Source organism: Miscanthus floridulus, chromosome 17 (assembly GCF_019320115.1).
Source record: "Miscanthus floridulus cultivar M001 chromosome 17, ASM1932011v1, whole genome shotgun sequence".
NCBI lineage: Eukaryota > Viridiplantae > Streptophyta > Magnoliopsida > Poales > Poaceae > Miscanthus > Miscanthus floridulus.
Window position 1 is genome coordinate 4585586 of NC_089596.1, and position 18413 is coordinate 4603998.

General features: G+C 49.8%; 3 protein-coding genes across 3 annotated transcripts; 2 read left to right on the forward strand and 1 right to left on the reverse strand.

Annotated features, from left to right (window-relative positions):
- The first annotated feature begins 1452 nt into the window (after nucleotides 1–1452).
- LOC136517713 (uncharacterized) lies at nucleotides 1453–7622 on the forward strand. The gene is made up of 7 exons (XM_066511356.1): nucleotides 1453–1861; nucleotides 1951–2320; nucleotides 2433–2586; nucleotides 3062–3106; nucleotides 5416–5575; nucleotides 6153–6514; nucleotides 6794–7622. Exons 1-7 carry the CDS (start codon nucleotides 1625–1627, stop codon nucleotides 7110–7112), a joined length of 1647 nt encoding a protein of 548 aa, XP_066367453.1. The 5' UTR covers nucleotides 1453–1624; the 3' UTR covers nucleotides 7113–7622.
- A 710-nt stretch (nucleotides 7623–8332) lies between these two features.
- LOC136518114 (uncharacterized) lies at nucleotides 8333–10620 on the reverse strand. The gene is made up of 4 exons (XM_066511776.1): nucleotides 10355–10620; nucleotides 10039–10191; nucleotides 9233–9717; nucleotides 8333–9122 (listed from the first exon to the last, which is right to left on the reverse strand). The coding sequence occupies exons 1-4, from the start codon at nucleotides 10602–10604 to the stop codon at nucleotides 8451–8453; spliced, it is 1560 nt and encodes a 519-aa protein (XP_066367873.1). The 5' UTR covers nucleotides 10605–10620; the 3' UTR covers nucleotides 8333–8450.
- A 4726-nt stretch (nucleotides 10621–15346) lies between these two features.
- Nucleotides 15347–17499, forward strand: LOC136517061 (ankyrin repeat domain-containing protein 2A-like). The gene is made up of 6 exons (XM_066510575.1): nucleotides 15347–15501; nucleotides 15636–15787; nucleotides 16054–16427; nucleotides 16528–16705; nucleotides 16817–17049; nucleotides 17145–17499. Exons 1-6 carry the CDS (start codon nucleotides 15489–15491, stop codon nucleotides 17242–17244), a joined length of 1050 nt encoding a protein of 349 aa, XP_066366672.1. The 5' UTR covers nucleotides 15347–15488; the 3' UTR covers nucleotides 17245–17499.
- The last annotated feature ends 914 nt before the right edge of the window (nucleotides 17500–18413 follow it).

Below are 18413 nucleotides of genomic sequence, written 5' to 3' on the forward strand. Positions count from 1 at the left end.
ATTAGTGTTTAGCATTTGATAAGTTGAATAATCATCTTGCTCGATTGTGCATTTGTGGTCGCAATACACATATGCTGCTGAACCTGGCACTTTTGGTCACATGTATGCTGTTGCAACTTGCAACGCATATATGATGCTGAAAGTATTTAGCTTTGGTCACACAAATGTTGTTGTAACAGGCACTATTTTTCTCATTGTTATGCTACTCGAAAATGCCATGCATATGTGTTGCCAAAAAAGAACTGTTGCTCACATTTGTGATGTTTGAGACACCTTACTGGTGACATGTTCCTTGACCTCTAGTTAAGGCAGTGTTCGGCTGAGCTACAAGCCGGCTGGTTCAGCTTCCTTTTTCAGCCGGGGCAGTGTTTTTCTCTCACAACATTTCAGCATGAACAGTAAAGAATTCATTCCAGCCGAACACTGCCTAAGTTTCTCTTAGTTATAATCCAATCATTTCCCATGTATTGCAGATGTGTTATTATTAGACAATTTTCTGATTCTTATAATAGATAATTTTCTGATTCTTGTCTCGTCAGTGTTGTGTTTCATGGAAATGGTAATGCAGTACATATGAAGGACGATGCATGGCTGGTATTTTGTGTTACATTTGCCAACTTGAATTTGTAAACAAGAAGTGATTATGTAAATTGTTAGGCAGCTGGTATAATTCTGTTTAGCTCTAATATGCTCTTTTTTCCTACATGTTGGACAGCAATGTGAAGGCACCAGCAAATGATATGAAGACATGTGTAAATATGTGAATATCTAGCAATGTGAAGGCACCAACAAATGATACGAAGACATGTGAAAATCTGTGAATATCTACCGATCTGTAACTACCTACCAATATGTGACTTCCTAGCAATCTATGAAGATATGTAGACAACTAGCAATCTATTGCTTTATGAATGTGTTGAAAATACCCATCACATGGTATGATGGAAGAAAAGCATTAAGAATTGAAAAGGGAAGAACCTTGGGAGGAGATATGAACATGCATTAATCTGACTTGAAATACCTGTTACTGTTGATACTTTGCCTGAATAAATGCTTCAATCTTGGATGTATGCGATTTTCTTCATGATCTTGGGTTCTGTGATTTCCTGGGTGATTTTCTTGGTTCCGTTGAGATCGAGTGGTCACGGTGGGAAGAAATTGCTTGCAGGATAAGAAGATGTTGGACATGCTTTTTAGGGTGGGCCGCCGCACGCGTCTGCATATAAGGGAAGGCGCGCACGTGAGGAGCCCTCTCCGTTCTGTTTCCCTTTTTAGAACAGTAGTAAAATTCTTTTCTAAAATAAAGTGTGCAGTGAGATGGGGGTTTTTCTGCACGCCTAGACAGTAGTCAAATTCTTTTTCTTTTTCTAAAATCTCAGATGTCATTTTCACACCTGCGAAACCGGCTTATAATCGTAACTAGTCGTCGTTGGCTGCGGCTGACGGGTTGAGTGTGCGTGCGTGCGGGCGAGACACGCGGATACACCCACCGGGATACACCCGCAGCGACTCGCGGGGACGCGGGCGGGCGAGAGGAGGTCGGACACCCAGGAGACCCGCGGCCGCTCCGCTTCGCTGCCCAACCCCTTGTCCTGTCCTCGACCCGTCCGCCGCCGCGTTCGACATGGGCGACCCGCCGGCGCTCAAGAGGCCCAAGCTCGAAAAGGACGACAACGGCTCCACCTACTGCCCCCGACCCGCCTCCAATGGCGCGGGCGCCACCGCCGCCAGCGGGGCGCCGCCGCGCGACGACGTGGAGGAGGAGGATGACATCTCGGAGGAGGCGGTCGTCGCCCTCGTCGCGCACCGCGAGCGCGACGTCGAGCGCTGCAAGCTCAAGCTGCTCCACTACCAGTCCCTGGTACGCCCTCGCGCTCGCCTTTCTGACATGACGATGATGACAAGGCTGCGATCTTGGTTGGGTTTCTCAATTCCCGATGGCCGCCGCAGCTGGACACCGCGGAGATGAAGCTGGAAGAGGCGCAGTCGAGGCTCGCCAGGTTCCGAGATCGCAAGCCGCCGCCAACCCGGTCGGAACCCAAGCTACCGACGCCGCCAATCCAGAGGGACCCCAAGCCATCCCCGCCGCCAATCCAGAGGGATCCCAAGCCATCGCCGCAGCCGCCACTGCCAGAGAAGAAGGCTCCCTCGCCCGCGCCGCAGCCGTCGGCGAGGCCGCAGCTTGTCATCCCTGGGACCAGCAACCGACCGGCCCCGCGCCCTGAGCCCATGCCTGGGTTGAAGAAGGCCGCCGCCCCGTCATCGTCGGCGCCTCTAGAGCGGTCAAGGAAAGAGGAGAAGCAACCCAAGAGAAAGATTGGTAATTACTACAGATCTCCCCCCTTAGGAGTTGTTTTGGCCGTGGTTTGATCGTTATTGATGTTTGATGTGCTATACATACATGTCTCAGCCGTGCTTATCTGGTTTTGCAGAACAGAAGGAGCATCAGAACTTGATTTCGAGTGTCAAGAAATCATCTGCAACTATGCTTAAATTTCAAGGTGGCAATTTGGTCTCGAGCCAACACAGGAGGAAGCTTAGGTGTCTTGAGCTATGCCCTGCTAATGATCAGCTTGTTGTTACCAGGTACAATTCATGGGATATAATAAATACTAGTAAATAGGCACCATGAATGCACCAACTGTAGGGAAAAAAAGAGCGCAAACATGTACTAGTAGTGTTCAGCTTTGGCATCATTGAACTCCACCTCCAGAATTTTTGGGTGCCTGCAACAATACACAAAAAAGGGTTTTGTAGTGGCAGTCTACAAGCACCGCACACAAAGCAAGCTTACTTCTAAGTTGGACTATTTGCTTGTACTTCTTTCTTAGACAAAATTTTGTGAGCAGTAGTATGGGCTGCTGGTTTAGATTTGTAAACTGGGATGACTGGACTAAGTTCTCAACCACTGTTCCAATATACATGCTTAGTCAAATGAATGATTTTGTTTACTTGTTTATCTCAAATTGCATGTGACAGAAAGAAATAATTTAAATTAAACATGATTTGATAAGTTTGCTTAATTTCCAAAACTTTAATCTTATGCTTTCTTGTGATGCAGTGCGCTGGATGGATTGGTTACTTTATGGCAAGTGGAGACTAGAGGGTACACATAATGTTACTATGAATTCTCAATGTGTTTTCCTTTTCATTTCCTTTTTTTTACTTTCAATCATATTTAAGAGAAGTGAAATATGAACTAGGTAAAGTTTATGCCCTATGATACTTGCAAATGGTTATGGTTACATGGTGATGGAAGAAAGAAAACTTATATCTATCCTGAAACTTAAATCCATACTTTGTATAAACCTTAATGAGTGACTTAGCAATACATAATGATAGCTTTGCTTGACAGATATTGCATTGGTTTTGTAGATTTGTGCAAACAGGAGCCTTAGACAATGCTTTATTCTTGAAGCCTCACTCCCAAAATGATCATATATTGACACTAAGGAGATAATAAATGCATACATGAGGTTGTTATCAATTATGTAGATTTAAGTGTTGATTTTTGCAATTAAGACTGAAGTGCCCACCTTAGTATGTCTTACCTTGCCAAGTTTATTAGCACAAAATGACAAAAAAACAAGGTAATCTGCTTTCTTTTATTGTTTGTCTCTTGTCTCTCTTCTGGCACTTCGTCGAGACTTGGATACTAAACTCAGCACTTTTCTTTTCTCTCTCGCGCAACCAAAATGTTGTAATGCTATGGCACAACTGAAAATTCAGCACTTTTCTTGTGCGCTGGTATCCCCAGCAGGATTTTTACTCTGAAACCTTTACTCGTTTTTTTTTTTAAGTTCAGCACAGTTAGTAGCCAAAAAGGATTTGCCAACACTTTCCATTGTGCCATGGGGAACACCATTATGGTCAAACATCCAACAACTCTCCTTCAATACAACAACAAAGCCTTTAGGTCCCAAACAAGTTGGGGTAGGCTAGAGTTGAAACCCAGCAGAAGCAATCAAGGTTAAAAAAAAAACTCGACCTGCGGGGGGTTATGACGGCCCCCGGGTTTCCCTTTAAGAAGAAGATCTTCTCACACAGATCGAGAAAACCCCCGAACCCCCGTCCCACATCCTGACGCAGGAGGTGCCGTAACCTTGTGAGAACCGGGCCGGAGCCTACCACTGCGCTTTGGCACATGGGGACGGGCGAGGGGATTTTTTTAACCTCAGCCTGAAATCCGCTCCCACGGGGAGTCGAACTCAGGACCTGAGGAGTGCCGCTGGGCCACCTAACCGTTAGGACTAGGCGCCCTTTGGCAGAAGCAATCAAGGTTCAGGCACGTGAATAGCTGTTTTCCAGGCACTCCTATCTAAGGCTAAGTCTTTGGGTATATTCCATCCTTTCAAGTCTCCTTTTACTGCCTCTACTCAAGTCAACTTCGGTCTTCCTCTGCCTCTCTTCACGTTACTATCTTGGCTTAGGATTCCACTACGCACCGGTGCCTCTGGAGGTCTCCGTTGGACATGTCTAAACCATCTCAACCGGTGTTGGACAAGCTTTTCTTCAATTGGTGCTACCCCTAATCTATCACGTATATCATCGTTCCGAACATCCAACAACTCTCCTTCAATACATGTTAGTAAAATTTTAGCGTATTATTTTAATGAAGGCGAACTTGCTGTGGGCACATACATGATGGTTAATATACTGTTTTAACATCAGAATATCAGATAACATCAACCTTCTGAATCTTGTACAGTAGTTAACAATCATGGGACTGGCTAGGCCCAACATGTGAGGCAAGCAGCATGGATGTCCCATCCAAGCCATGCAGCAACAGCCTGATCTTATCTGATAGGTTAGTTGGTTTCTTAGTGTTTAGTTGCATTAGGAATACCCATCGGTTAGTTGTGAGGCTATTTGAAGGAACCATGTATTCATGAGGAGGCAGGCAAGAATCAATCAGTCTAGTTCCCCATCTGTATTTTTCTCATCTTTAGCAGCCTACTCCACCTAGCCAGTCTCCCAGTGGATTTACCCCGTCATGGACTGGGAACATGGCATTAACCTTACTCAAGTCACATGGGAAGATGATTTTGGAAAGATTTTAGTATAGGTACAACCTTTAGGAAGTGTATTTTTTGTTGTTGTTTATTATGTGCGTTGGTGTATCCGTGTTTCATGTCATTACTTTTTGAAGGAAGAAATGCTACACTGCCGCCACATGTTATTTAGCATGTCAATGTTAAATTTGTACACCAGTAGTGCAGATAGTAAGGAGAATATAGTTCTGCGTGATAGATGCACTTATTGTCTGAGTACATGGTAACTTTAACTTTTATCATTTATGGTTGCGGAAGCACACTCCTGCAAACACAATTTGCGTTAGTGAAAAGGTAAAATTGTTGGGCAGGTATCTTTTCAATTTTTAGCACCATTTGACAATGTACATTATTATACTTGCAGACCTTCTCTCTCATTTCGTGGCAAAACAGATTTCTTTTCCCCAAAGCATAGATGGCCTGAAGACATAGCTTGGCATCCAGACGGTGAGACAATTTTTGCTGTATACACTGCTGATAACGACGATTCTCAGGTTTCAATGACAAACCTTATATCAGGACAAGTAAGAACTCTATCTAAACTTGTGCACCCCTTTCATCTAGCTACATGGTTATATAGATTCAGTTAGGTGCAGTGTTATAATGTGATTAAAATTATCAAATTCTGCATATATGATTTTCATATAATTAGTATTTTGAAATAATAGTTAGAGGGAGGAATTTGAGAGGTGGTTGTTTTAGTTATTCCTGCTCATGTATTAACTTAATTTGGGCAAACCACAGTTAGACTCTGCTCTTTTTCTTTTGTTCTATCATGTTGACAGCAATAATGATTGGCTGCTGAGGTAGTGAGGTGGTCTACCTTTAATCGACCAGTCATAACTCAGTTAGGTTTTCCCAAAATTGTTTTCTTCAGTGATTGCCTTCATGCCATTTTACTGTTTCACTGTGTAGCGTGTAGGTGTCAATGCCTTGGTGTGATATGTTGTCACGTGACGTAAAACCTTGACAGAATTGATTTGGTCATCCCTACTTTCTAGCTATACTTGTCTATGCCTTATTTTTGTGAGTAACAGATAATCTACTTTCTTGAAATATTACTAAACGGTGTTTGACAATTTTTCCCCTGAACTGAAACAGAGGAAAGTTACTTTCCTACCGGAGAAGCCTCACTCAAAAGGAATCATAAATAACATAAGTTTCATGCCCTGGTCTGATGCATGCTTTGTAACTGGAGGAAGTGACCATGCTGTTATACTTTGGGAAGACAAAGATGATTCATGGAAACCCAAGAGAGTGCATAAGGATTTCCATTCTTCTGCTGTCATGGGTGTTGCTGGATTGCAACAGAAAAAAACAATATTATCAGTTGGCTGTGACAAGAGGATAATAGGATTTGATCTCTCTGCTGGAAGGACAGAGTTCAAGAACCTAATTGATAGCAAATGCATGAGTGTATTAGCAAATCCATGCGATTTCAACTTATACATGGTGCAGACAGGGTAAGTGAAATTAAAAAAAAAGTTTCTGGAATAGTGGGTCGATTTTATAGCTGTTATCTTTAACCCTTGAGGTAATCCTAACCTAAACCTATTCTTGCATTATAACTTGCAAGTTTAATGTACTCCTGAAGCTGTAGTTTTATATAAAAAAAAATCTTTCAGTGATTGAGATATATATAGTGATTACGTTATGTTCTAAGTGCAATGGTTGTCAGTATCGCTCTATTCATATTTGGGGTGCATGCTTAAACAGTCTTGTCTGTTTCTTTGTGCTAACAGGGCTCCAGGCAGACAGCTGCGCTTGTTTGATGTCAGGCTTAGGCAAACTGAGGTTCATGCATTTGGTTGGAAACAAGAGAGCAGTGAGTCTCAGTCAGCTCTGATTAACCAATCATGGTCTCCAGATGGCTGGTACGTGTCGTCTGGTTCAGCAGATCCTGTGATCCACATCTTCGACATCAGGCATCATGGCCAGAATCCTTGCCAGTCTGTTCAGGCACACCAGAAGCGAGTGTTCAAAGCTGTTTGGCACCAAACATTGCCATATCTGACCTCCATATCGTCGGACCTCAACATTGGAATCCACAGATATTCATGAAAGTGCCATCACGTTTTGGGCTGATTTTGGCGCTCAGCGATGTTTTTTTGTAGTGAAATAGGAACGTTCCATGAAGACCTGTGAAATTTGTTTGCTCAAAGCAGGACTTTGCATCAATCGAGGAAACAGCAAAATCAGCGTGCTTTGAGCTTGTTTTGCTGGCCCTGGTTCGCCATTGGCTATGTGGAAGAACCACGCAGTTCAGCTGAGGAGCCCCAGAGTTGGATGTTTGCTCCAGTTGATCGAAACTTCTTTTGAGCTGCTGCCGGAGTGGTAGGTCATTCATCTGAACTCTATTTGGCTCATTGTGTTGCCCTGGTTACTTTGGGAAGAAAACAGTCAACTGTACACATTATGTCCAATATATACGGCAATGTATTCCCTCGTCTGTTACTGCCTTTTTCCAGTAGATTTGCCCATGTTTGGGTCGTTTACAGGAGCTACAGGTTTCTGTTTCTCCAAAAAAAAAAGTAAAATAATAATGTATCCAAGGTGCCTCGCCCATAATTTGTGTTGTTCGGTATTTACTTCAGTATTCTTGCACTTGCCGTCCTGTGGTCAGGAGAGTTCTTTCATGTTTGTTTGCTGTTTTTTTTTTAGAAAAAGTGAAATAGTTTTTATTCAGAAACTTCATCAGCATCATTTTAGAACAAGTAATTCCAGTATACCAACCATATGGAATCATTTTCCCCTTGATTCTTGATTCTGATCAGCATGTTCTGAGAGTAGCAGCTGTCCTGAAGAATTTAGACGGCGCAAGCAGACTTGTCTCATTGTCTGTTTCTTGTCTCGTTGTCTATTTGTCTGTTTCGTATTTCTTACAAGTTTCAACTAGAATTGTTTCCTCTTCATTATTTTTTTATAAAAAATTATAAAAAAACTAGAATTTGCTTCTTTAACCAGATGAGGTGTTGCTTGCAAGCAAATGGCATCTGTGAGAGTGAGAACAATAACACTTTCACCCCGTCTTTGTATTATTATAAAAAAAAGGGCGTACCCAGTGCAGAGAGCTCTCGCTCTGTGCGGGGTTTGAGGAAGGGTGTAAGTAGCAAGCTTTACCCTCGCCTGTGCAATGTGAGGAGACCGCGACTCGAACCCGGGACCTTTCGGTCACAGGCGTAAGACTCTATCGCTTGCACCAGACCCGCCCTTCCTTTGTATTATTATCAGATATATAATAAAGAAAATACCCTGTTCACTTAACTTATCGGCTTATCAGTCATGGTACAGTGTTTTTTCTCTCCTTATAAAACAGTATCAGCCGCAAAGCTATCAGCTGAGCAGCTCATAACACTTTGGCCTGCTACGCAACGTAGCGTACAGTAGCCTCTCTAGTCTCTACCAGCAGCTGTTGCTGGCCCGTTGCTGTTCAGGTACAAGGACGTCGAAGCCACTGAGCGTCCACTCCGCCGCCTCGCCCTTGTCGCTGATGTAAATCTCCGTGCCGACGTCGAGCGACGTCCACCGCCTCCTGGCCGGCGGCGTGCCGGGGTCCTGGTAGAAGTAGAGCGCGTGCGACATGGCGCCGACGTCGAGCTCCCACGCCCTGGGGTCGCCGACCCAGCCCTGCCCTTTCGCCGTCGGGTAGCCGAACTCGCCCCACACGGGGTGCGGCAGCAGCTGTAGGATCTCCTGCGCCTGCGGGTTGCTGTACGGGTCGCAGTAGGTGGTGGGCTTCTCCGCGCGCGCCGCGTTCCCAGGGGAGCAGTACACGTGGTAGGCGCCATAGGGGAAGCGGGCCCCGTCGGTGCGGTGCACGCGGCTGCCGTTCCGGAACGTGTGCCACGGCGGGCACTGGTCGATCCGCGACGGCCTGCACCACGCCGGCGTCGACGGGTTGATGATCATCTCGCTGTACCGCGTCACGTCCGTCGCCGTGTCGCCGTCGCAGGCGCGCCCGTCGTTCTTCCAGCAGCTGCCCATGTCCATCAGGTAGAACTGGCTGTTGCGCCCGCCGCCCTGCTTCACCTCCAGGGTCAACCGCACCTTGAAGTCCGGGGACTCCGGCACCTGCTCCGCCGGCCGGCAGCGAGGTGGTCAGTCACATGCTCTGTTTTGTTTTCCACGTGCTATTGCATGCAGTAGAAAGGAATCAGAGGAACTGGCTGGCCGGAGCTTACTCTCTTGGTCATGCCTCTGGTGTCGTAGTGGTAGCCGCCGGAGAACCCCCTGGTGGCGTCGGAGCGCAGGTACAGCATCAGCCACGGGTACTTGCTGGACGTGCGCAGCTTGTGGTGGAACGCCCACCCACCGCCTCCGCTCGCCGCCACCTCTTTCTCCCACGTCACGGAGTAGGACGAGACGTCGCCGCCGGCGCCAAGGCGGTTGCCGGCGTCCAGGTCGTAGGTCCCGAACATGCCGCCGCGGAGCCAGCGGCCAGCGTCGTCCAGCGCGGTGCGGTTGTGGAACAGCAGCGGCTGGTTCATACACCCGGCGCCGCCGCGGCACGGGAAGCGGGACGTCTGCGGGAACGGGCGCGCGGGGCGGCCGTTCTCGGGGCATATGGCGGCGGTGGTGTCGAGGTTGCCGTTCTTGAGCATGACCATCCAGAACTGCCACGGCGCCGGGGAGTCGGCCACCTGGCAGCGGTCGCCGAGGTAGAGCTGTTATGAACGACGTATAGGAATAAGAAGTAAAGAATCAAGCCACAGAGGAGACACACGATTTAACGTGGAAAACCCCTCCGATGTGAAGGGGAAAAACCACGGACACCAGCCAGCAACAATCTCACTATCTCAAGAGTTTTGGGTTACACGCCTATGGCGGCTTACAAGAGAATCAAGTCTCCACAAAACCCTAGCAAGGGTGTATATACCGTACCGTACCGCGGGGGGCCCAAGCCTCCGGCGACGGGCCTCCGCTTCGCTCCGTCAGAAGCGCCTGACCTATATCTTGGAGTGAATTTGGAACAACTCCAACAAGAGCTCCTTCGCCGGCGCGTAGAGGTCGGCGTCGGTGATGGGGGCCGTGGACGGCGGGGAACCCGGGAACGGGTCGCCCGCGCCCAGGCGGTTGTCGGCGTCGGTCACCAGGTGCGCCACCGAGTACACTGGCTGCCCGTGCTCGTCGGAGCTCGTCCCTGCGGAAGAAAGATTCACGCATGCAAACCGTCGTCGTCAGAAAACCGAATCGAATCTTGGTGGCATGGCAGACCACCCACCCCGGGAGAAGCGCGGGATTGGTGATTCATTCGTTCTAATGTGTGCAAGGGACGGGAGAGAGAGAGGGATGGATGGACGGACCGAGATCGAAGCAGTCGGCGCCGCGGGGGCTGCCCATGCCGGGGACCTCCTGGCCGACCTCGTTGCAGAAGTTCCACGCCTCCCAGGCCACGCGGAGGCCGTCGCGCCGCATGCCGGAGTCCCCGACCGCGGAGACATAGCCGCCGCCGCCGCCGCCGTGCGTCCGGATGGCTCGTGCGGCCTGGCAGCAGCACGCGAGAAGGGCGACGAGGAGGAAGGTGGCCACTGCCGGTGCCGGGCACGCGGACATTTGGGAAGTGGAAGGAAAGGGAATCGTTGCTTGTTGGACTTGGACAGCAGCGGCAGCTGATGTGATCCGATGCGCAGTTGCCAGTGCCTGCCAGGTGCCAGCCGGTGGATGACGACAGCCAGCCGGACTGTGGTTGGTACTGGCGGTTGGCCCCGCGCCGCCGCGGAAAAAATTTCTGTGGGCGATGGGCCCAAAGCCCCGTCCGCTAGTGACTTGGGGTGAAGACGAGGCAGATCTGAGGGGCCGGGCAAGTGTGACTGTACTGTACGAGTAGGAGTACGTGGGCCGGCCCGGGCCTGCTGGCCTGCTGGCCTGCTGGGCTGGGATACCCGACCGCGGACGCGGAGACACGGGTCCTTCTCAGTCCATTGAAGCATACAGTCGGAGCTCCCATTTCAGAGTTCTCAACTCATTGAGCCAAGCAAGGTGAACAGAGGAATGCACTTCCATTCTCTGAAACTACCATTCACACACATCCTACTCGACAAGGTAAGCAACTGTAATTGGATAAACAAATGTTTTTTTATTTATTAAATCATAGCGGCCTACACATATATAGTCCATAAATACCAAACAAATGCTTTTTTTTACAGAGTCATTAGATTTGTTTGCCTCAACTCCAAAGAAACCATGCATGGTTGGAGCAGACTGGGCAATGTATTAACAACCGACTGTCCAGCATGTCCAGTCGGACTATACGTAAAAACACATCGGTGCCGGACTTTGGCAGCCCTTGACTTTTGAGTTTTGCAATTATGATTTTTTCATGATGATTATGATCAGGATGTTGATGCTGATGCTTGACAAAATGCAATGATGGGTCATGACAGAGCCCTCGATTGAGTTTTTTTTATAGACCCAATTCACTTCCTCTCTTGTGTTCAGTTCTCACGCGTTCCTAACACTATTCCGCTTACAATTTAAATTTGAGCTGTCGTAATTCGATTCATAAACTAGAATGTATAACTTGTATTCTTCACAAACATGATTTTTTGATTACTCGTGGTGTGAAACAAATAGAATACGTAGTGTGTATATATATGCAAAAGAAGAGAAAAATAAGTAGAGATCCTGGTTTATGGTCTTTCGCTGGAGTTGAGCATAAACAAGAAGTACGGAAACCCTAAGTTAAAAGTAGAGACCTTGATTTTCCCCCTAGAACACGACTTCACGCGTATTTTATTAAGAAGAAGAGGGCCGAAAGAACGGCTTACAGTACGCAGCTACAAACGAACCCATAGTGCCGGTTACATAACCACAGATAAAGTGGTTAGGAACCAAAACGACAACAAAGCAGGAAGAAAGGAGGAAGGAGAGGCCCTCCACCACAAGCCTACACGACTGGACCTGCAAAGAAAAAATACATCAACGAAAGACTGCCAACATAGGAGATGAAGCCGTGGTGGTAAAGCATCCACCGAAAAGAGAAACGGCGGCAAAGTATCCACCTGAGCAGCGCAGCGGCAAAGCATCCGCCATAGACTATGCGTCAAAGTATCTGCAGGTGTGGGGCCCCAACACGCACTCAGCAGCATCTGCAAGTGGGGGGAGCCTGAAGCGACGTCGGCAGCAAAGTCCGCCCGAGTAGCAACGACGGCAAAGCATCCGTCAAAGAAGAGCGACAGCGGCAAAGCATCCGCTGCGAAGAACAAAGCGACTGTGGCAACACCTAGCAGGCTGAACAAACCATTGCGAAGAGAAGCTTAAAGCACACGCAGGCACAGCCCAAGTGGAAGCGACTCCGTTGAGTAGAGGGAGGTGTGCTGTAAAAGTTCTCCAGCGATGCCTTCAGGAAGGATAATGACATCCGCAGATGCCACCAAAGAAGCACGGTCTTTCGACCCCAGCCTGCCCCCGACGAACAGCCTCTTCGACGATGCCTTCAGTAAGATAGATGGCGCTTAATGAGTCATCGCCGCTAGCCCGAAGGAACCGGGCAAGGTTTTCACCCAGAGGCTGAACATCCACAGATAGAGGCCACCCGTGGCACCCACAACGGCGGCTTCGAAGGCAGAGGGCCGAAGCCACCAGAACGGGCATCAAAAGCGCATAAGTCTCCGCCCTACCACAGAAACGACCAGCAGGCCCCTAGACGCTGGCAGCCTGATCATGCGGCCGCGCGCTGACAGGGAGAGGATTGCGCGCCGTAGCAGCCCGCAGCCACCCCGGCCACGACGGCCAGAGGGGGAAGCCAGCCACAGCACACGGGCCTGCACGACGAAGCCGCCGACACCCCCAAGGTCGCAGGCGCCCAAGCACCCTCCGCCACCACGCCCAGAGCGTGCGCGCCCCTCATAAGCATTTCGTCGAGCACACGGTCGGCGCGCCACTGCGAGCTGGCTAGGGAGGAGAGCAACCGACGATGGGGTGGCCCTGTCCACCGATGGCTGGGGATGTCCGCCGCCGCCGCGGGCATGGCGAAGCCGGCCATGGCCTGGCCCCCGGCTGCCGTCACGGCCCCGGCCCTGGTAGCTTTGGAACGCGCTCCAGGAGGCCCCGTGAACCCTGTCGTAGCCGCCCAGAGCGACGCCTCCCCTAGGTAGCAGATCCGGTGATGAGGATGACGGATCCAGCCCCCTGAGCCCGGATCCGGCTCGCCGGAGAAGCCAAAGGAAGAGGCATGGTGGTGGAGGGGTGGGAGGGAGATGGGGAGGAAAGGGGCTGCGACAGGCACCTTTTTTCGGGACGCCGCGGGCCACCGCCGCCGCCGCACGCCGGAGGGCGACGACGGCGGCCGGAGGTAAGGCGGGTAGGTGGAGCCTCTAGGGTGCCGACGAGGTCGCTCCCCTAAAATACTAGAGACCTTGATTTGAAGGTCTAAATAAAGTTTCTTTAACTACTCCATGAGTGCTTAAGGGGTTTGTAACTTTGTATGCATAGATGACATTTTAATACAAAAGAAATGCAGAAATGTTTACATATGAATGATTGCAGGAAAAAAAAGGCTTTCACAAAGAACAAAACAAGCAGACGAATGATGTACAGCTAGGGATGAAAACGGTATGGATATTTTTCGACCGTATTCGAAACCGAATCCGTTTAGAGGGGTTGAGATCTGTCCGTATCCGAGTCCGGATATCCAACGTCCGATACCGTATCCGTATCCGTATCCGAATACTCAAATCGTATATTTATGATGTCGATATCCAATCGTATCCTATCCGACATTATTGACACTATCCTTATTCGAATCCGAATCCGGACAGAAATATCCGTCCGTATCCGACCCGTTTTCATCCCTATATACAGCCCTCCGCGCGCGAGAGAGAGAGAGATAGAGAAAGAACTTGAGCTACCCTCGGGCTTCAATGCGGCAGCGATGCAGCTGAGCTGGTTGATGAAAACATTTGCACTGCACCTTTTCAGCTGCAGCGACTGGGACTGCACATCATTCTCTGATTCTCTCCCAGCCACAGCCCACAGGAAGTCTGAAGACGCTTGAGCTGATTGTTCTGCCCCTGTTACCTGGAAGAAAACATGCAACTATATATAGGAGTATGCCATGCGCCCAAGGTATCCGACAATGTGTTGCCTTTATATGCTACTGCACTTTTGCAGTGGTTCTGCGGTTGAAAGACCAAAATGACAACGGTGAAGTTCTTCCATGTTTGGAGCTCTTTTTTGAAAGACCCCATGTTTTCGAGCTCTTGCTGCACAGATTCTATCGGCCTACAAAGAAAAGGTAAAAAGCTTTGTTATGCAGAGAATTATTATTGTTTTATTAATTAAGGGGGTGGATCTAGCACTAGGGTAGGACAGACTCGAGCCTTTGCTACTGCTACTCGAAGCATGAAAACTCCTCTTAGCCCCCATACAAATACAAATTAGTACCTATAGCAGGAGGAGCTACATATGGAAGATAATGCGATAAGCTCTTTTTAACTTATGTTTCTAGATCCGCTCTGATGTGGTCGTGTGCTCTTTAGAAAGAAAGAAAGTACTAGAAGAGTACAACTACAGCGCCGTGATGAGAAGCTAAAAAACAGCAGAACCGCAGCGTTATTGGTTTTTAGTCGCAACAGCAGGCGAGGGAAGGTATTGCATCCGCACATACCCGGATTCCCCCATGCTTTGGTGGGCCCTCCATTGCATGCCATGCAAGCTTGGCACCTCAGCTATATATCTCTTTGGCTCACGCCACAGGGCCAGATGCTAAAGGAAAATTCCAAGAAGCTTCTCAATCTTTCAATTTAACTTGGTTTTGATTTACTAGGGAGAAACAGTAGGAAGATACTGTCTCAGCCTCACCGATTTGATTATCTTCTCCTCCCGAAATCACACAAGATTGTTTCCTTTTTGCCCTCTTGAATGAATGAGCCATGCGCAGCTTTGTTGTATTATATACAGTAGTTTTTACTGAGGTCTTTATTTAAGATAAATTATAGTAACAGAATTGTCAACTTCACCTTTGAAAGTCCATACTCCATGCTTGCCATGAGACCAAACAAAAGAAGAAAAAAAAACCTTTTAATTTCATTCACAACTTAAAAGAGCAAGATTTGCATCAAGAAATCCTGAAAAAAACCGATTTTTTTACCTGCAAAAACACCCTGAAAAAAAAATGCAAAAACACTGATGACTTGCAAAGAGATCTACCTGTGGGCTGTGGTGGGGGTGCTTTTACCTCCTCCTTTTTTTTTCTTTTGGTTCTCTGTGAAAGGAGATGCTCCTTGCAGCATATCCATCATCCATGTGTACAAATTGCAATCACTCAAACGCTATATAAGCCAAATCACGGCGTGGGCGCCTCTTGTTGGTCGCCTTCCTCCTCAGCTCCTCTCCTCTCCTCTCCACAACTGCAGCCAGAGGCACCCACCTTATCGCCATCCTCGCTCGCTCGCTCAGTTCATCGCCAGCGCCTCCTTCTTCCCCGCCGCCGTCGACATGGCTGCGCAAGGTCAGGGATTTGATTTGATTCTTCTCCATGCCATGCTTTCTCTTCTGTTCATCTGTTCTTGGCGTGCACGATCTGTGGCCATGAAATGAAGTAATCGAGAAGCTCAAGACGACTTGGGGGTGGTGTTTGTGCAGAGGAGAAGACTGCTGCTGCTGTCACGACAGAGGAGCCTGTGCCGGCGGCGGAGCAGCAGCCTCAGCCTAAGACAGCTGGGGCGGCGCGCAGGGCAGGGCCGTCGGCGCCGGCCAACCCCTTCGACTTCTCCACCATGATGAACCTTTTCAATGTACGCTGCTGAGTCGTCTTCCTCTTGCTCATCAGATGCTTTTGCAAAACTCGAGATGTTCCATATGAAACTTGGTAGCAACAACTATACATATAACAAACTTAACTTCAAAAAAGGAATCAAATTTTGTGACATTTAGCCGAGTTTGACCTTATTACAGCCGAAAGAGGTTGATTAATTGGCCTACCGCCTACCTTGTGAATTTCCGACGATGGCCGGCCCTCGACATCTTTCTTGGTTGACAAATGTTGAGTTGTCGTCGGCAGGACCCTAGCATCAAGGAGATGGCAGAGCAGATTGCCAAGGACCCGGCGTTCACGGAGATGGCGGAGCAGCTACAGAAGACGGTGGTGTCCCCGCGGCAGCAGCAGCGGCAGCAGGCGCCGGCGGCGCAGCTGGACCCGCAGAAGTACGTGGCGACGATGCAGCAGCTGATGCAGAACCCGCAGTTCGTGGCCATGGCGGAGCGGCTGGGCAGCGCGCTGATGCAGGACCCGGCCGTGTCCACCATGATGGGAGGCCTCACCAATCCGGCGCACAAGGAGCAGCTGGAGGCCCGCGTCGCGCGCATGAAGGATGACCCCGAGCTCAAGCCCATCCTCGACGAGATCGAGTCCGGTGGCCCCGCCGCCATGATGAAGTGAGCTGCGAGCTTGCTTTGTTCCTTCAACAAGCGATGATCGAGTACGGGAAGAACTGCCATGGTGAACGAATGATCGAATGCGTGTTTGATGGTTCAGGTACTGGAACGACCCCGAGGCTCTGCAGAAGTTCGGCCGCGCGATGGGCGTCGGCGGCGGCCCGTCCGGCGAGCCCGGCGGCGCGGAGCACGCCGAGGCGGAGGACGACGCCGGGGAGGAAGGCGAGTACGAGGACGAGTCCATCGTCCACCACACCGCGAGCGTCGGCGACGTCGAGGTCTGTGCCGCTGCCACGCACGAACGCAGCTCCTTTAGCTCGTTAAGGTTACGACATGCATGGTGCTGACACCGTGACACGCACCGCCGTGGTCGTTGGAGCTGCACGCAGAGCCTGAAGAAAGCGCTGGAGGACGGCGCGGATAAGGACGAGGAGGATTCGGAAGGGCGGCGTGGCCTCCACTTCGCGTGCGGCTACGGCGAGCTCCAGTGCGCGCAGGCGCTCCTGGAGGCCGGCGCCGCGGTGGACGCCGTCGACAAGAACAAGAACACCGCGCTGCACTACGCCGCCGGATACGGCCGCAAGGACTGCGTCGCGCTCCTGCTCGAGAGCGGCGCTGCCGTGTAAGCCGCCCGCCCGCTCCCCCGATCTGCCGGCTCACCTGAAAGCTAGCTAGCAGCCTGATGACACCTGCGGGTTGATTGGATTGCTCATGCAGGACGCTGCAGAACCTGGACGGGAAGACGCCCATCGACGTGGCCAAGCTCAACAACCAGGACGACGTCCTCAAGCTGCTGGAGAAGCACGCCTTCGTATAGACGCCGCCGGCCGGCGGCCCGTCCTGCTCCTGTCGCCGCCGCCTCCACGTTGCTCTGCATACCATGCTTTGCTGATTTCTCTCCCAATCCACCTTCATCACTTAGTTGCATTGGGTGTGTATGTATCGAGAGTATCGTCGGTCTCAGATTTTGCTTGCGTGATCACGGTGCAATTATATTTTTATTTATCGGACTCCTCGTTCATCAGGAGGTTTCCGTAATGAATAAGGAACAGATTTCCGTTTCACCGTCCAATCCAATCTGTGTTTAGGGTTCCAGATCAGAAATTTTCATCTTCAATTTTGTGATCGCCGAACTGGAGGCCCGCACGTCCGGACGGATGCCCACGCGCTGCACTCCGTTTCGCGTGCTCCATGCAGGGCCTGCGCCGTTGGAGCGACAAGAGGGGAAGGGGGCAGCGCCTCCGATTCAGAAAGACCTGGCCGCGGCGTCGTATGGATGCCCTGCCAGCGCCGAGAGGAGGACACACGAGACGACGCAGCAAAAGGCGAGGAGGAGAGATGTAATACCCGATTTGCTTTTGAAACATCCAAATATAACAGTTGCAATATACGTCTGGAGGCAGACAAAACACTTGAAACTTGCTTCTGAAACACTTGAAAAAAACACCTGAAAACACTTGAAACCTATTGCAACCATACACAACATCCAGATAAACACGCATGCAATGTATGTGTGAAATATTTGTAATATCTAGACAAACACACTTGCAACATGCGTTCGGAAAACACAGATGAAGTATTGGTAACAGACCTTTACAACATACATTGCGGTTGCGGGAGCGGATGCGTGATTTTTTTTTAATTTGCGGTGACTGAAGAGGAGCGAATAGAACGAATAGGAATGGCAGCTTCTGGACGACGGGTTCAACAACGAGGGCGTCCGCGCGTGGACGTCTAGCTCCCAGCATTACCCCTGCCGAATCAAATGCAATTGGGGAGAGGGCATGTATGAAGGTAATCTAAAGTGTTAGGGCCTATTTCGCAAATGCCCCACGCCATTGCGAGCCTCACATAATCAATGGGGACTGCGGACGCCGGGACGTCCGATGGATATGGATCCATCGGACGGTTCCGTGGACGTACTCCCCAGCGTGCGCTCTTCCTTCTCAGTTCTACACCGCACGCTACCAGCACGCCCTCGACGAT